The 14,445-nt window shown below is 40.8% G+C and overlaps 1 protein-coding gene across 1 annotated transcript in view; it reads left to right on the plus strand.

The window, feature by feature from the left end:
- SLC35F1 (solute carrier family 35, member F1) overlaps positions 1–8,689 on the plus strand; it is a 101,944-nt gene extending 93,255 nt beyond the window's left edge. Inside the window, exon 7 of the mRNA XM_010005274.1 lies at positions 7,448–8,689. Coding sequence (XP_010003576.1) covers positions 7,448–7,672 — 225 coding nt within the window. The 3' untranslated portion in view covers positions 7,673–8,689. The remainder of the gene's footprint in view (positions 1–7,447) is intronic.
- Positions 8,690–14,445: the final 5,756 nt, after the last annotated feature.

Genomic DNA, 14,445 nt, shown 5'->3' on the forward strand with positions numbered 1-14,445 from the left:
AGCAGGAATTGAGGAGTATGGCTGTTCTCTCATGCATTAAATGACAGAGGCAAAAAAAAACTTCCTTTGGCTTCTTTGTTTTCAGCGAGTGGCAATGAGGCTGATGTCAGGATTTCACTGCTGATGAAACAAGACAGATGTTTCTTGCTTTGAGTTCTGGCTGGCAACAATGATGTGTTGAGACATGCCCTTCAGCTCAAGCCTCCTTCATCCAGTTAAATACTTCTTAAGTGACTGCAAGGAAAGAGAAGAAAAAAGATATGGAAGAACTAGCTACAAATTTCACTTTGCATCCTAGCTGGGTTCTGGGGGCAAGATAGGACCTTAAGTCATCACTCAAGAAAATATCCTCACAGTTCACCTTGGAAATACCTGGAGATCATTAAACTGTTAAGACAATGCAATCCTGCTGGTAGGGGACAGACTCACTTCCCAGAAGTTACCATCACTACTGAAGATGTCCAGCACTCCTTTGTACCCTTAGCAAGAGGACCAACACTTCTTCTTGGGTATTCAAGCTTCTGCATTTGGAGAGCTGAGAAGGCATGATAAACCATATCTCAGTGGGCTGGGCCCCTTTAGGGGTCTCTAGATTAAAGATCTGAGAGAACATATAAAGGTTCAGGTGGATGAGTTTTGTCTGTTCGAATGCAGTCTGGGAAACTCACAGCAACCCTTATGGTGTTTGGTGCTGTTTGGGTTTTACAAAATACTGCAATTTTACAAAATGCAGTATTACAAAATACTGCATTTCACTGTTGGTGGTCGCCCCAGTTTCCACTGATGATAAAGAGATATCACCACCAGTTCAGCAGTATGTTTGGGAAGATGTTTACCTTTACTTATCCCTAGGAAGGATTCTGCCCATAACTCTCACCTGGGATTAGTGATCAACCAGAGGTCAGGACTTTATATCTCACTTTTGAAGGTAGATAGCCATAATTGAGGCTGAACCATCCGCAGATCATTCTCCCAATAAAGAGCAGGGCAGAGTCTGTATCCCAAAGGGAGCATCCTTTTTCCCCCTTTAGGAGGAAATAGAGACATCTTCCTCACAGGCTGGGACAAAAATAGTCAGCAACAGTTTGAGTCATAGTCCCAGCCTCAGACAAATTTGGCCAGATCCTTGTGGATCTGAGCCAAGGGGGTCACCAGAGAGCACTGTGAGATATGACTAGGATGCTGGATCTCATTCCTATTAATAAAGTCATATGTCTGTAATATCCAGCTATGCAAGTGAGAGCCCTGTGTGAGTTCACAGCTCTCAGAGCCCTCCCTCTTCCCAGTGCTGCTGCTGTCTGGAGAGTGTCTGCATCCCACCACGCAGCTTCTGCGCTAGTCAGCTTCATTTGCTGTGTTGAAGGCGAAAATAGAACACAGTGTGAAAAGAAGCTCAGTCTCTCCCATCAATTCATCAAACCAAGTGGAAATGTCTGGCTGCTATATAAAAGATAATGAGAGAAATTTGGTCTTGACTCCCTTCTCTCAGCCAGTTCAGGTGCTCATGTGTGAAATTACCCAGGGGGGGTAAAGACATAAATCTGTGCAGGAGCTCCTGTTGGTCTTGGCTTTGATGGGCTGTGCAGCTTATGCTGCAAACTGAATTAGTTTGGAAAACAGACCCTCTGGCTGGAATAAGATGTTGGTGGGAATTGCCTGTCTGAAGAGCATGGAGGGTGTCAACAGGAATACAGGACTGAATGAATTCTACCTGATACGTACGTTTTTGTCCCTTGTCATCAGTGCATTTCTGAAGAGATCGCTTCCCTCTAAGATTTAAAATTTGAATTAATAGACCTGATTTCTTTATTCATTTTTTACAAAATGTAGAGAATTTCTGTAGGAGATAGGGGGAAAGGTGGTTATTCCATTTCATACTTTATCACTGAATATGTGAAACAGGACAATTCTAAATTTTCAGTCAGTCCTAATAAACAAATTCCTTTTTAAGACTTAAAAAGCACAGTCGGGTTGCCATAGGCTAGGAGCTGGCCTTCATATCACCTACCAAGAGTTTCCATCTACAGCTGCTGCTGTGAAATAGGAATGGAGTTGGAGTGATTCAGCTCCAGTAGCCTGCTCTGCACACTATTTCCAGTTCAATGGACCAGGTAAAAGAGAATTTGCATTTTCATAACCATTGTAATAGGGGTCACAATCATTACCACAATAGCTGAATGAAAACCCAAAATTAGCAAATCATTGAGTTTCTTCATCTGTGTGGGCTTCTCTGCAGACTTGCATCTGTCTGGTTTTGTCACATTGAATATTGTTTTGCCCTGGCATCAGTGGTAACGTGGATGTGGACCTGTGTGACAGAACTGCTTGTCTTCAGATCTCTGCAGCAATCAGTCAGTGCAGCATTTCTTCCCTGTGATACAGTGAGTCTTCTGTGCCTGTTCATCCTGCTTTCCCTCCTAGATTCATGATCTGGGTCCTGGATAACAGCTCAGTTTCTCCAGACCAGGTGTGGATTTACTGTCTTCTGAACATTTTTTTCTTAATTTTTTTCATCTGCTCTAATTTTTTTTTTTATCACTATTCAAGACAATGAGATCAGATGCACTGTTTGCTCCCCATCAAGAAGTTTATTTTGCACCTATCTTTTCAACTAGATTACTTTTAAGCACAGAAATTGTGAGTCAAAATAGTAGTAGTGTTTTAACTATAATGGCTTAAGAACATATAAAAGACAAGTTTTGCACAAAGAGATAAGAAATAGGGGATAAGAACCAGAGGGGAGTAAATGTTTAAAGGTTTCATAGCTCATTCTGGGTTTAAAAAAACAAAAAACTTTTCAGATGCCTATGTGCTGTTCTTAATTTTAGAAATCTTGCGATGCTTGACTTTCTCCCAAAATGCCTAATTTTTATTCACTTGGAACAAAAATACTATATAAAGGCTAAATTTCAAATGGGTTTTGCAAACTTTGTCCACAATTGTATATAACACTGTTGTAAGGTATTTTATTTAAAAAAAAAACCAACAACCAAAACCAAACAATGAAACAAACAAAGAAAACGCAACACTGCAGATATGTTTAGGTTCTGTTTTTTTTTAATGTATAAGATTTTGTACGTGGATAACAGAAGGTCAGACTGATTTAACCATGTTTTTTCTTTATTTCAGTAAGGTCAGCTACAGTTTATTTCAGTAAGGTCAGCACTACTGAAACCTCAGCAGTGGTTTTCTGGCAGGGTTCTGCAGTAACACATGTCGGGGCAAGGAGCAAGACCCCTGCTTTTGCAGCTCAGCCATCAGGTGCCACTAGCTCTTCTGCCAGGCCTGGCTGGGCAAATGCATTCAAGTACTCTATCCCTAAGGAACATCTCTTAGATAAATACCAGGAACATCCACTTATGCAGAATCAATGTTGGTTTTGATAGACTGAGCAAATCTTGTTATACTTGTTATCTTGTTCTATTTGTCTAGGCTTTGCTTTGCATGTTTATATTCAAGTTGACAGGCACCTAAGCTATTTTCACCACGGGTACTAAATAATGTCTAGAGAAGACCTGGCTTTTACGTTTTACTGATTTTTTTTATGTTTGCAAATATCCTTATGTATTCCATATTGAGTACTTTTGGTTGGGAAGGCATTTATAGGCACCCAGGTATCAGAGCCATGGTAAAATCTGTAAAGCTGATTTAACTATTTGGTTTGAAAACTCAGTAACTTTTGGAAGATGCCTTTCATGTCAGTGGTGAAATGTGAAATGTTATGGTAACTAGGACACTTAGTTTTTCTCTGCAAAGGACATCTCTACCTTCTCCTCAGAGGATGATATCCCTATTTTCCATTTTTATTCTGCAAATCCATTTTTTTTCAAGAACTAAGTGTTACTGTCTCTTTTAAATGTGTAAGAAACTGAAGGTCATCTAAAGTTATTTTGATTCACAAAAGAAATTCATAGACTGAAACTCAAACCCAGGACTCAAGAGTGTTAGGACAGATTCAATCACAAAGTCATCTGATCTTTCAATAAATTACATGATAAGCAAGCTATCTACATATGTATCTTTATGTGTAGATACAAAATCTATAGTAAAATTATTTAGTGATCTAGAAACATGAAGGGGATTTTTTTGGTTGCTTACGCTAGTGACACCCATTGGCTAATCTGAGCTAAACAATTTCTGAGTGTGTTACCCTTTGAACAGCTTACAGTTACCCTGTTTAGCACGGAGGAAAGTGGGATTTGAAGAGATGTACAAATCTGGATATTTGTAAAATATTTTTTCTTGGAGGAAATATGTTTCTGTGCACATGAGAGATAAGTCAGAAAAATGAAGCACAATATCATCCTCAAGTAGCTTTTTAGCCAAAGAGAGGAATTACACACTTGCCGAGAGCCTGCAGTTTGGTACTGCAGTAGTGTAGAGGTTAGCAGTGAAAAATGATCTTCCTTCACTTCATTGCTTAGAAATAGCTCTTCCTGCTGGTTTTCAGCGTGTTTCTTTTGCTGTCTATTAATAGTGAATTTCAGCAGAAGAGGTTTGCAGGTCAAGATTAAAAAAACTCCTAAACCTACATGTAGGCATAGCAGTAGAGTGTGCCTGGAAATCCTACCTTCAATAAAATACAAGGAATCCTGTCTTCAATAAAGTACAAAGATTTCAGCTGGAGTCTGAGGAACACAGAATACAACAAATACAACAAAATACAGAATACAACAAATGTTGTATTTGATGTACCAAGTCTGCGTCCTCCCATGACACTGTTGGATTCACTGCCATTCTAATAGGAGCACAATACTTACTGATTTCAAGGGGCTTTGAGTCAGTTTGACAGAGTATTGACAAAACCCAGAGATTTCTCGTATGACTACAGTATCTATATTCCTGCATTAACCTTACTAGCAACCCTTCTACTTCAGTGCTGCAGAGAGCTGCTGCAGAGAGCTGCTGCAGAAAACAATTCAGCCTGAACCTTAACTTGTTTCTAAGGAAGGTAAAGATGGAATTGTTACAGGGCTGTCAGGTTCCAGGCCTTTTTACACCAGCTGTGCGTAGATATTAAAGACAAATGATTCACAGGCCTTTGTTTAGATTTCCTCCAGCTTGTCTAAACCCTTTCTCCCAGGCTGGAGAGTTGCCACTGGGGGTGAGACTGCCATGGAGGGGAATTTTATTGGGCAAAAGAGGCCACTGGCAGGAGGTCCCTGATAGAGGAATGAGAGGTATGGCCAGGAGAAGGGGTATGTGGTAGAGCCACAAATTAAAGCAAAAGTGAATTGGTTTTGGCTGAGCAGCTCCAAGAGCAAGAAAAAGAGCACATTTAGCCACTGGAAGCTCCACAGATTCCTCATAGCAGGACACAAGGCAATAAAATATCTGGCTGGCTCTCTGGTTATACAGTAGAACAAGCCAACCAGCTGTCTGGGGTGAGAAATTCAGGCATAAGGTGGGAAGGAGGGACAGTGGAAAACTAGGGAACTAACTCCTGGCTTGGGAAACTCAATGCATTTGGCTCCTGGGTTTTGCTTTGGCTTAGTCATGTCCACTGCTGCCAAGTGGTACCCAAATTCACATGCAAAGACAAAGTGAGGAGAAAGGGCTGGGGGGAAAATTTAACTGAAAATAGGGGGAAGAAGGGGCTGGAAATCAATTGGAATATGCTTTGAAATTACTAACTTTGGTTTGATTGCCACATGGGGGAGATCTAAGCCTAAACCTTTCAGAGCTGTGGTCCATGGAAGGAATCCTTCAGCTGATGCAGGGTGAAGCTTGGCACTGTCTTTGTGGCTGGTGGAACAGCTGAATGATAGCATCAGATCATGCTGCCAGATGACACGTGAAGACCTGGTGACATTCCTGGGAAAAAAACAATGAACAGCTGATGAAAAGCAGAACTCCTCCTACTCTGTAATCCTTCTGACACATTTTAAACTTTCCCCATTATGGTCCTTTCCCTCTACAATATGCACACTAGCCGTGGGAAACAAAAACACATACAGATATATCACTGTGGGTTACATGTCCAAAGCTCTCAAAGATACTGTGGATTCTGTAAAAAAAGTGAAATGCTTCCTCAAGCACGAATTGGATGCAGATTTTGTAGGTTTATTAAATGGCAACAAATTAGCATCGCTACAAAATTAGTTTAATTAAATGTTGCTTTCTCCACCATGATTAGTTCTTTAAAAATAAAACGCAGAACACTAAAAAGCTTCCAAGATAATATAGTCCAGTCTCTCCATTTTGTGCTGTGCTAAAGTTATCTGGAGGAAACAAACTGGCATAGTCAGGATTAAAAAACAGACCTGCAGACACATTTATGCAAAACAGTCAAGTACCTCGTGAAGCAGCTAGTAACAGGTTGCAGCTGGTTGGTGTTCAAGTACGGATCCCTGACAGTTGCAGAATACAGGCATGTTTTAAAGTCCCATTAAATACAAATCAGTTCTATATCCTCACCAACAAGCTGGTGATGCAGTTTGTCCCTCATGGCTTCTCACACACAGCATGCAAGAAGAGATAACTTGTAGTCTAGGATTGGGAGACAAGTTGTATGGGCTTAAAGACATTTTTGTGTACCTTATTGCAGGAACCCAGTATCTAAAGCTAACATCCAATGGTCTGACTTTGAAACCTTTACCTTTATCTGCAGTGACTAAGATATTGCCAAAAAGGTTATTTCTGTTGTATTTTTAGTCCAGGCGCACCGAGTCTGGATACGTCAGAAAATTCAGGCTGACCCCTGATCTAGTGGAGCAGTGTGCCAAAAGATGTGTTCTTGAGCCTTCTGTTAGCTGCCCTCCATACATACTTTCAAACCTCTTGAGGTCAGCCCAGAGTGTGTTTCACAGCTAAAGTTCATCCCATCCAAACTCAGGTCTAGTATCTGCCTTCTCTATACAAGCAAGAGAAGCTGTAGGTGGGCTTTTTTAATCCCTTTATTAAAATACATATTTTAAAAGTTTATGTGTTCTAAATGCTTATTTAAATGCTTATTTATTTATATTTTTATATTACCAACAGCATGTTATACCTCCCGGACATGGTTTAGCTGTAATTTACTCCAGATTTATCCACTGCCTGTCAGACAACTGTACATGATAGTACTCCACACTGGAGCTAGAGAAACTTGGACTCAGAAAAGTGCTTGGCTTGTCTAAAAGCACAACAAAAGCATCTTTGTATCTTTGACCAGAGCCCAGCTTTCCCAAGTCCCACCTGGTCAATATTAAGTATGACTGAGCCATGGGAAGGCACCAGTTAGCTGTTGGTTATGGAAGACAGCAGACTTTGTGGGAGCAAATAAACTTTCAAAGAGACATTACCATTAAGAGTTGACATCCCAGGGATAAGAGGTTTGTTCTGTGTGGTGCATGCCAAATGCACCTTTCAAATGCACTATGCCTAGTACCCCTGTCTGTGGGTGGGTCTTCATGAGCTCAGAATAACTGGTGCTGTGTCTAATGACTCTACTCCTATTTCTGCTTAGTTTTCAGGACTTTACTTGTTGTCGTTCTTCACTATCCTTGTTGGGCTGGTGCTCTACTCTTCCACGTCCACCTACGTAGCCCAGGATCCTCGGGTGTACAAGCAGTTTCGAAACCCGTCAGGACCTGTTGTAGACCTGCCAGCCACTGGCCAGCTGGAGCCTTCGGTAACATACACCAGCCTGGGGCAGGAGACAGAAGAGGAGCCTCACGTTAGAGTTGCTTAAGCCCGGGGCTGTTGATCACCTGCTGATGATTCAGTGGAGCTCGTATATCCATTATGTCTGTATTGTACATAGAGAAAGGTATTTACCAGGTGCAGTTACACCGGTGAGATGCAAGGTAGCAAATAAGGAAAGCTCGTAAAAATACCAATTAATTGTTCCAGGGTGTTCATTGCAAGGAGATGCCAGTCCCTCGTTTACAATACAAGCAGCACGTTTGCAACACAAACTGCTGTCTATGAATCAGTTAATGTCAAACTACCTGTAGAAGGTATTCAATATATAAGGTGGAATTACAAAAATAAGTTCATCAAAGGGTGTGTTTGCACCCACTGAGAGAGATTACACCTAAGCCACATCAGTTGTGGAAAAACTGCCTTTTTACAATAAACACACTTGTGCAGTCACTGTTAATTTTTCTCTAAGATTTGTTTGATTGCAAAAAATAGATGGGTTACTCGTGGTGGCAACACCCTGACACATTTTTGCTAGTACCTTGGGATTTGGTGAGAGAAAGACAATGGATTCATTTTTGCTGTCTGTCTAGTTGCCCTTTCTAGGTAATCTGTTCCATGAATCCAGAGAAGGGACAACTTACAATATCTGTCTCTATTCTAGGAATAGGTATAAGGCGAGTGTTTTAGCCTTTCTATATTTGCAGAAATGAAGAACTCAAACATCGACCTCTCTATGATCCATGGCAGATTTCCTAGCAGCTGAGGTTCTGCATCAGGTGACAGGGGGTTAGTTTCTCTGTAGTTGTGACAACACAGATTTCTTACTTTTTAAATTTTAATCTGTAAAAAGAAAAACATGTTTTCTAGTTTCTTATGTATTATACCTCTCCATGGTAAGATGACATGTCACATGAATCAGGACAGTTATTTTAGATGCTCAGTGTGTTGAGGGCACCTTCTGCTGTTCCAGTTTGCTTAGTCTCCTGTGGTTCATTATTTTAACAATAGCTATTTAGAAACATATCAGTTTTTCACAAAACCCCACAAACAGTAAAAATCAGGAAGATTAAGCAAGGAATTCATGAGCAGAAAGACTGGACCATCTGCTGGAGTTGCTGCAGTAGTGCTAAGGCATTCATACTGGCAGGGTGCAGCCAATTATTTTTCATTAACTACAGAACTAGCAGAAAAAGTCAGCAGTTTTCTTGCATTCCTGGGGACATAGGAAAATAGTAAGGGTGTGCTCCACAACTTCTGCTCCAGAAGCCTTATCAGAATGGAGGAAATCTTAGTCACCATCATGAAAAATCCATCTTTGCCTGTACATTTGCTCTTTTGAGAGCCCAATAAAAGGAAATCATTATTTCAACATCCATCATCCATTTTTAATTTAAAATTAAGGAAGGAGAGATGATCTTACATAGATAGGGTAGGGATCCAGGAGAGCTTAGTTTTATTCACAGATCTGGCACATCTCTGTGTGGTCCTGGGGCATGACTTGCCTTCTGTGTGACTTGAGTTTCCCTAACTGTATATACAGGAATCATGATATTTTACCTACCTCACAGGGGTGCTGCGGGACCAAGTTATTTTAAAATGCTTCAGGATCTTCAAAAGGAAGGAGTTTAAGAAGTACATAGTAATACTGTAAAAGTGTGCATACATTCATTGTATTTGAAAATGGAGTTTATGTCAGAGTTGGTGAATTTTTTGCCTGTGGGCATTGAAGATTAATTTGATTTGAATGTTATTCCGCTGAAGAATTCTGTCTCAAGCAAAATGTAGGCTTCATGTTTGAAGAATACAACTTACCATTTATATTTTTAAAAGAAAAAAAAATAAATCAATCTATACTGTGGAGATTAGAAAGGCCACACAGTTCAACCAAGCGGGATGGATTTCTGCTGAGGTAACATTCATCTATCCTGCTTTAATATAGCAGGGACTTTCCTGAAGCAGACTGGGAGAAGTAGGTATGCATAATATATATGAAGTGGCAAAAGTCAAAATACTAATGAACAGCAGAAGGATGATGTATCTTATTGTTGCTGTGGAGGAGGAGAAGAGGTGATTTCTGTCCCACTGTGTTTAAGCTGCCTGCCAGGGTCCTGCTGCAGCTGAGGGAAGGGTCTGCAGTATTGCCAAACCCTGCCCAAAACTGGCATAAAATTCAGTTAAAATGGTTTGATTTCAAACTCATAACTATTTGTATAATTATTTTTTTCCCCTGCCTTCAGTTTTATTTAATCTTTTTAGCATTCATCTTTCCAAGCTTTTTCTCTTAAACCATTGAGGATTTCAAAAAACAAAAGATTCCCACAGGGAAATGGAGCCCATATTCTGGGGATATTAAGGAAAGTCTAAATCTTACAGGATTCAAAGGAAAAAAAATTCAAAACTACACAAGAAAGATTACCTGATACTTCAGGGTAAGGTCTGTGGGGTTGAAGTTCCTGCGCATGGTTAGGTGAAGCCCTCATGCACAGTGTCCAGCAGGCATCTGCATGTGAAGCCCTGGGAGAGCTTTGAGTTGAGATGGGCTTCATACATTCCTCAGGAGCCAGGGCTCTGGCCACAGCCACCATGGCTCCTTTGGGTACCCAGAGGCACACTGGTGGGCACCTGTCATCTCAGTCTTTTTTGCTACCTTTTATACTGATTAAATACCTTTCTCTGAACATTAGTCCCCATGTTGGTCTGAGAACCTCAAGGACTGTGTGCGTGTGTTTGTTTCATGTTTACAATTACTGCCTTTGCATAATTGTTTTTGGTTAATTTCATTAATAGTATTTATTTTTAAGCCAAATGTTTGTAGTCCACCTCCCCCTCCTCATTTTTCTGACACTAACTTGTAGATATTTGTTGCAGTCTTCTCAGAAACAGCTGAGCTGGAGGCTCCTCCTGGCCAGGTCACTGACCTGGGAGTTTCTACATACAAAGGTTGCGATCCACGGGTGGCTGAAAGGTGCCATCTGAAGCACTTATTATAGGCTATTTTAAAAGGCTCCATTGCACAGATGTGTGTTATGAATGTTTCGGCATGTCCTCTGTGCCCAGCCACCATCCCGTGTTGGTCACACAGGAGGAGTTTGATGTGTAAAGTGCGGGGGATGCTTCACCGTCAGCGTCTGGTGTTATGAATGTTTCAGCATGTCCTCTGTGCCCAGCCACCATCCCCTGTGTTGGTCACACAGGAGGAGTTTGATGTGCAAAGTGCGGGGGATGCTTCACCGTCAGCGTCTCCCGTTAGACCAGGTGGATACTTGGATGAGCACCAGTGTGCTGGTGCTGGATGGACCTTAAAGGAAACCAGTAGTTTAGCTTTACAAGTGACTGTGTTGACTGAAAAACTGAGGTCTAGTAAAGGAAAGGATAACTTTTACCAGCTTGTTTTCTGCAGCTGGAGACCTCAGCACGCACCAGCAAAGGTTCAGCTCTCACCGGCAGCTACTCTCTGAGGACATCTCTGGCTCTGTGTAGCTCCATACCTGAACAAACTAAAACTCTGTTACACTGCTGACTCTGAGCAGCCCTTAGCAAGACTGATGTAATTTTCTGCTACTGGATTAAAACCTTCACTGGGAGACAGACCTTGTCTTTGTTCCAGCTATCAAGTTTCAAAACACACAAGGATAGACCAAGCAATTGAAAATTTTGCACCACTGTGTCATAAGAAGACGTTTCAGTGTATAGTGTAGAGATTGCTAACTTGTGCTATTAACATTTTGACAAGCGTGTAGTATCATTTTCTTTCATTTTTTAAAAAACCATCTAGTATTCCTGAGCTAGCTACAAATACAAATTTTACCCCATGGGTAGGATTTTATTGTTAAATGCCATAATAAAGCACACTAATCTTGACAACAGAGATGAAAATATGAACCAAAACCAAAACCAAGCAAACAAAATCCCAACCCCATATCCTGCATTGAAAAGCTGAACAAACCTTTCTCCATTTTGATATTTGCATGCACCTATATGGACTGGCTGTGGCAATGTAATGCCTGTATAATGTTTTCAAATAAAAAAAATAAATGCTTTATGAAAGCGGGGTTATTAGTTTCCTTGCCTGCTTCCTTTTTGCTTTCTTAGCCTAAAATGATTTTTATGAAGTATTAGTCTTGACTGCAGGGCATAATTCTTTCACTGTACTGAAGACTTCTCTCCCTTGTGAGGTGGTTAACCTACAACTTCCAAAGTGTCTAAGCAGAGGTGCCATTTAGGCACCCTCAGGTATCTTGCCTGGCCTCTCCTGTGGCTCCAAAAGGATACGGGTTCTCCCGTGCACCCTCTGTCTTAATCTGCCATTCCCCTGTGGCTAGCTCAGGTATCCTGGTATTCACTGCCATCATTCAGACACAAAATCACTCCCCCACTGCCCTGCAGAAATGATTAAACAGTCTGAAATTACTCTGGGGCAACACACGTGTATGATGCTGAAGGGCTTATCTGGCAAAAGGTACTGAGTGTCTGCAGCTGCCTTGCCCAGACCTGTGCTGCAGCACTATTCCCAGCAGCATCCTGAAACAGGAAAAGGATGGAAACAAAAACTTGACATTGAGGGGAAAAGGAGTATCAGGAGCAGCACAACTGAGGAAAGAAAGAAAGAAAACAAGTCTTTGGCTTGTTTAAAGACCAAATGGGAAGAAAGGAAAGAAAGGTCCTGAGTGTGTGAAGGCAAGGGATTTTTGTGAACATGGATTCACTTCTTAGAGTGTTTGCCACCACATGTATCTGTCCATCTCTCTTTGCCTCATTTCTCTGCAGGAAACCTCACAACAGTATCTTTCAAATACCTTATTGCTGAAAGTAAAAAAATGGAATGTAGACTTGTGAGTTCATTTCCAGCCTTTCCCAGCACCCTAACTGCACGAAGCTCCAGACCTCACAAAGCCAGCAGTGTTGCACCAAGGTGCTGGTTTCTGTCTGATTTTCCAGTGTGAATGTTTCCTAAGTTATCAAGAGCTCCAGAAACTGTTAGTTTGGCTTTATCATGCTAACTGCTGATTCGTATTTTGCTCCAAATCTGCTGAAGAGTCTCCTGGCACTACAAAAATCTTGTATTGCCTGGCTAGAATTCAGCCTGGGTGCTTGAGTCATAGGAATAGTAATTGCTTGGCATTACTCTAAAAATAGACCATAAATAGGCATTAATGGATCTTTCTGTGCCTGTATCAAACATGTTTCAACACTGAAAGATACTCAATCAGCTTAAAACTACCACCAGTCTCTCTTTGTTTTTGTTTATTTGGAAATACTTCTCTAAAATATTAGGAATCCAAAGCTGAATGCTAAACAACAATATGCTATGGCATACAAATAAGGAAGCAATGCTTTTTACAGTGACAAAAGTTGCTTTGTTGTCTGCTGCAAGATTTAACATAAAAAATACCCCAAACTTTGTGAAAGGGAACAAACACATCTGCTTGTGCAGACACAGACAGGTTCCCACAGCAGTTACAAAGCGGGTTCCAAACACCAACAACACAGCAGTGATGATGACATTGGAGTAAGAGCATTGGCCATGGCCTACTCCTCCTCAGCAAGGAGGAGCCCCTGCTACTCCTGCTACTGTACAGCAATCAGGCAGAGGAAAAAAGTTGGCTCAAAGTAAATCTCGAGGCTCAAAGTGAGAAGTTGGCCCTTTGTGCGGTCCTTTACTATTACCGGGGTGCACTTTTTTCTTGGAACAGCCAATTAAAATTTAACGTGATGCACTGAGTTCCTGTGGTATTCATGAGGCCAGAATTTGGCTCTTTATCGATAGTCTAATGTTGTAGAATCTCTTTTAGATTACAGATATTGTCAATCCTATATGCCTTATAAACATTTTTAAATTGAGACTAGGTGAAGCTGATTTTACTGGGTTTATAAATTTTATGCTACTTAGCTTCTGATTTATGACCTTGAGGTATAGTTGACTTTTTTGTGACTCCTCATTATGTACAATGCCCTCAGGCAATTGCCTAGTGCTACCCTGATCTTAATGATGCATTATTAATTCCTTACTGCCAAATACATTATTTATACTAACTATTTCATTTTATAACCTACGTTTTGACTCATTCAATATGAACTTAACTGCAGAGCTGTCAGTATGAAATCTTTCCATTCTTTCCATATGAAATATATACGTGCTTGTCAAGAGCAAAGTATTGGATTTCCCATGAATAAATAAAGGTGTGGGTTTTTTTATACAAGACATTACCAAAAGCAGAGATATATAATAAACATGTGCCAAGTTTACATGATAATTAAGCACTGAAACGTTAAGCGATTCGATTACAATACTGGAGACACTTTGCATGCAGAGCAGTGACTCTGATAGTTGGAAGGTCTGGATTTTTACAGGTGCATCTGAGTCCATGCTTCAACATTATGCGAGGTCATGCATATTTAACTTCACACTGCCTATAGTAGCCAACACCACAGAAGCCTGGCTTTATGCCAGAGCCTTAGCAAGCAATCAGCATTTGCATATTCTTGAAATGACTATTTGCCTAAATGACATTGCTAAGTGAGAAGGGGGAAAGGAATGGACAAATCACAACAATAATCTGAACACTCTCATTACGTGACTCCCTGTGAGCTTTGGCTTGAATTCTCTAATATAACTCTTGGCAAAAAACAGATTTGCAGATTTTTAGTAGGTCACACATGTAGGCAACCACTGGAGTGGATTTCACATGTCTATGTGTCCCCATACTTCCTCCACAAGCCTACACTTCAATTAAAGAGTGCCCACAAACCAGGATGCCAACTTTATTAATTTGAAGCTTGCAGTTCAGATCTTTCACTCTTCAGCCTCCCTTCAGCAGG

The sequence above is a fragment of the Chaetura pelagica genome, unplaced genomic scaffold (assembly GCF_000747805.2).
Source record: "Chaetura pelagica isolate M959 unplaced genomic scaffold, ChaPel_1.0 scaffold171, whole genome shotgun sequence".
Lineage (NCBI taxonomy): Eukaryota > Metazoa > Chordata > Aves > Apodiformes > Apodidae > Chaetura > Chaetura pelagica.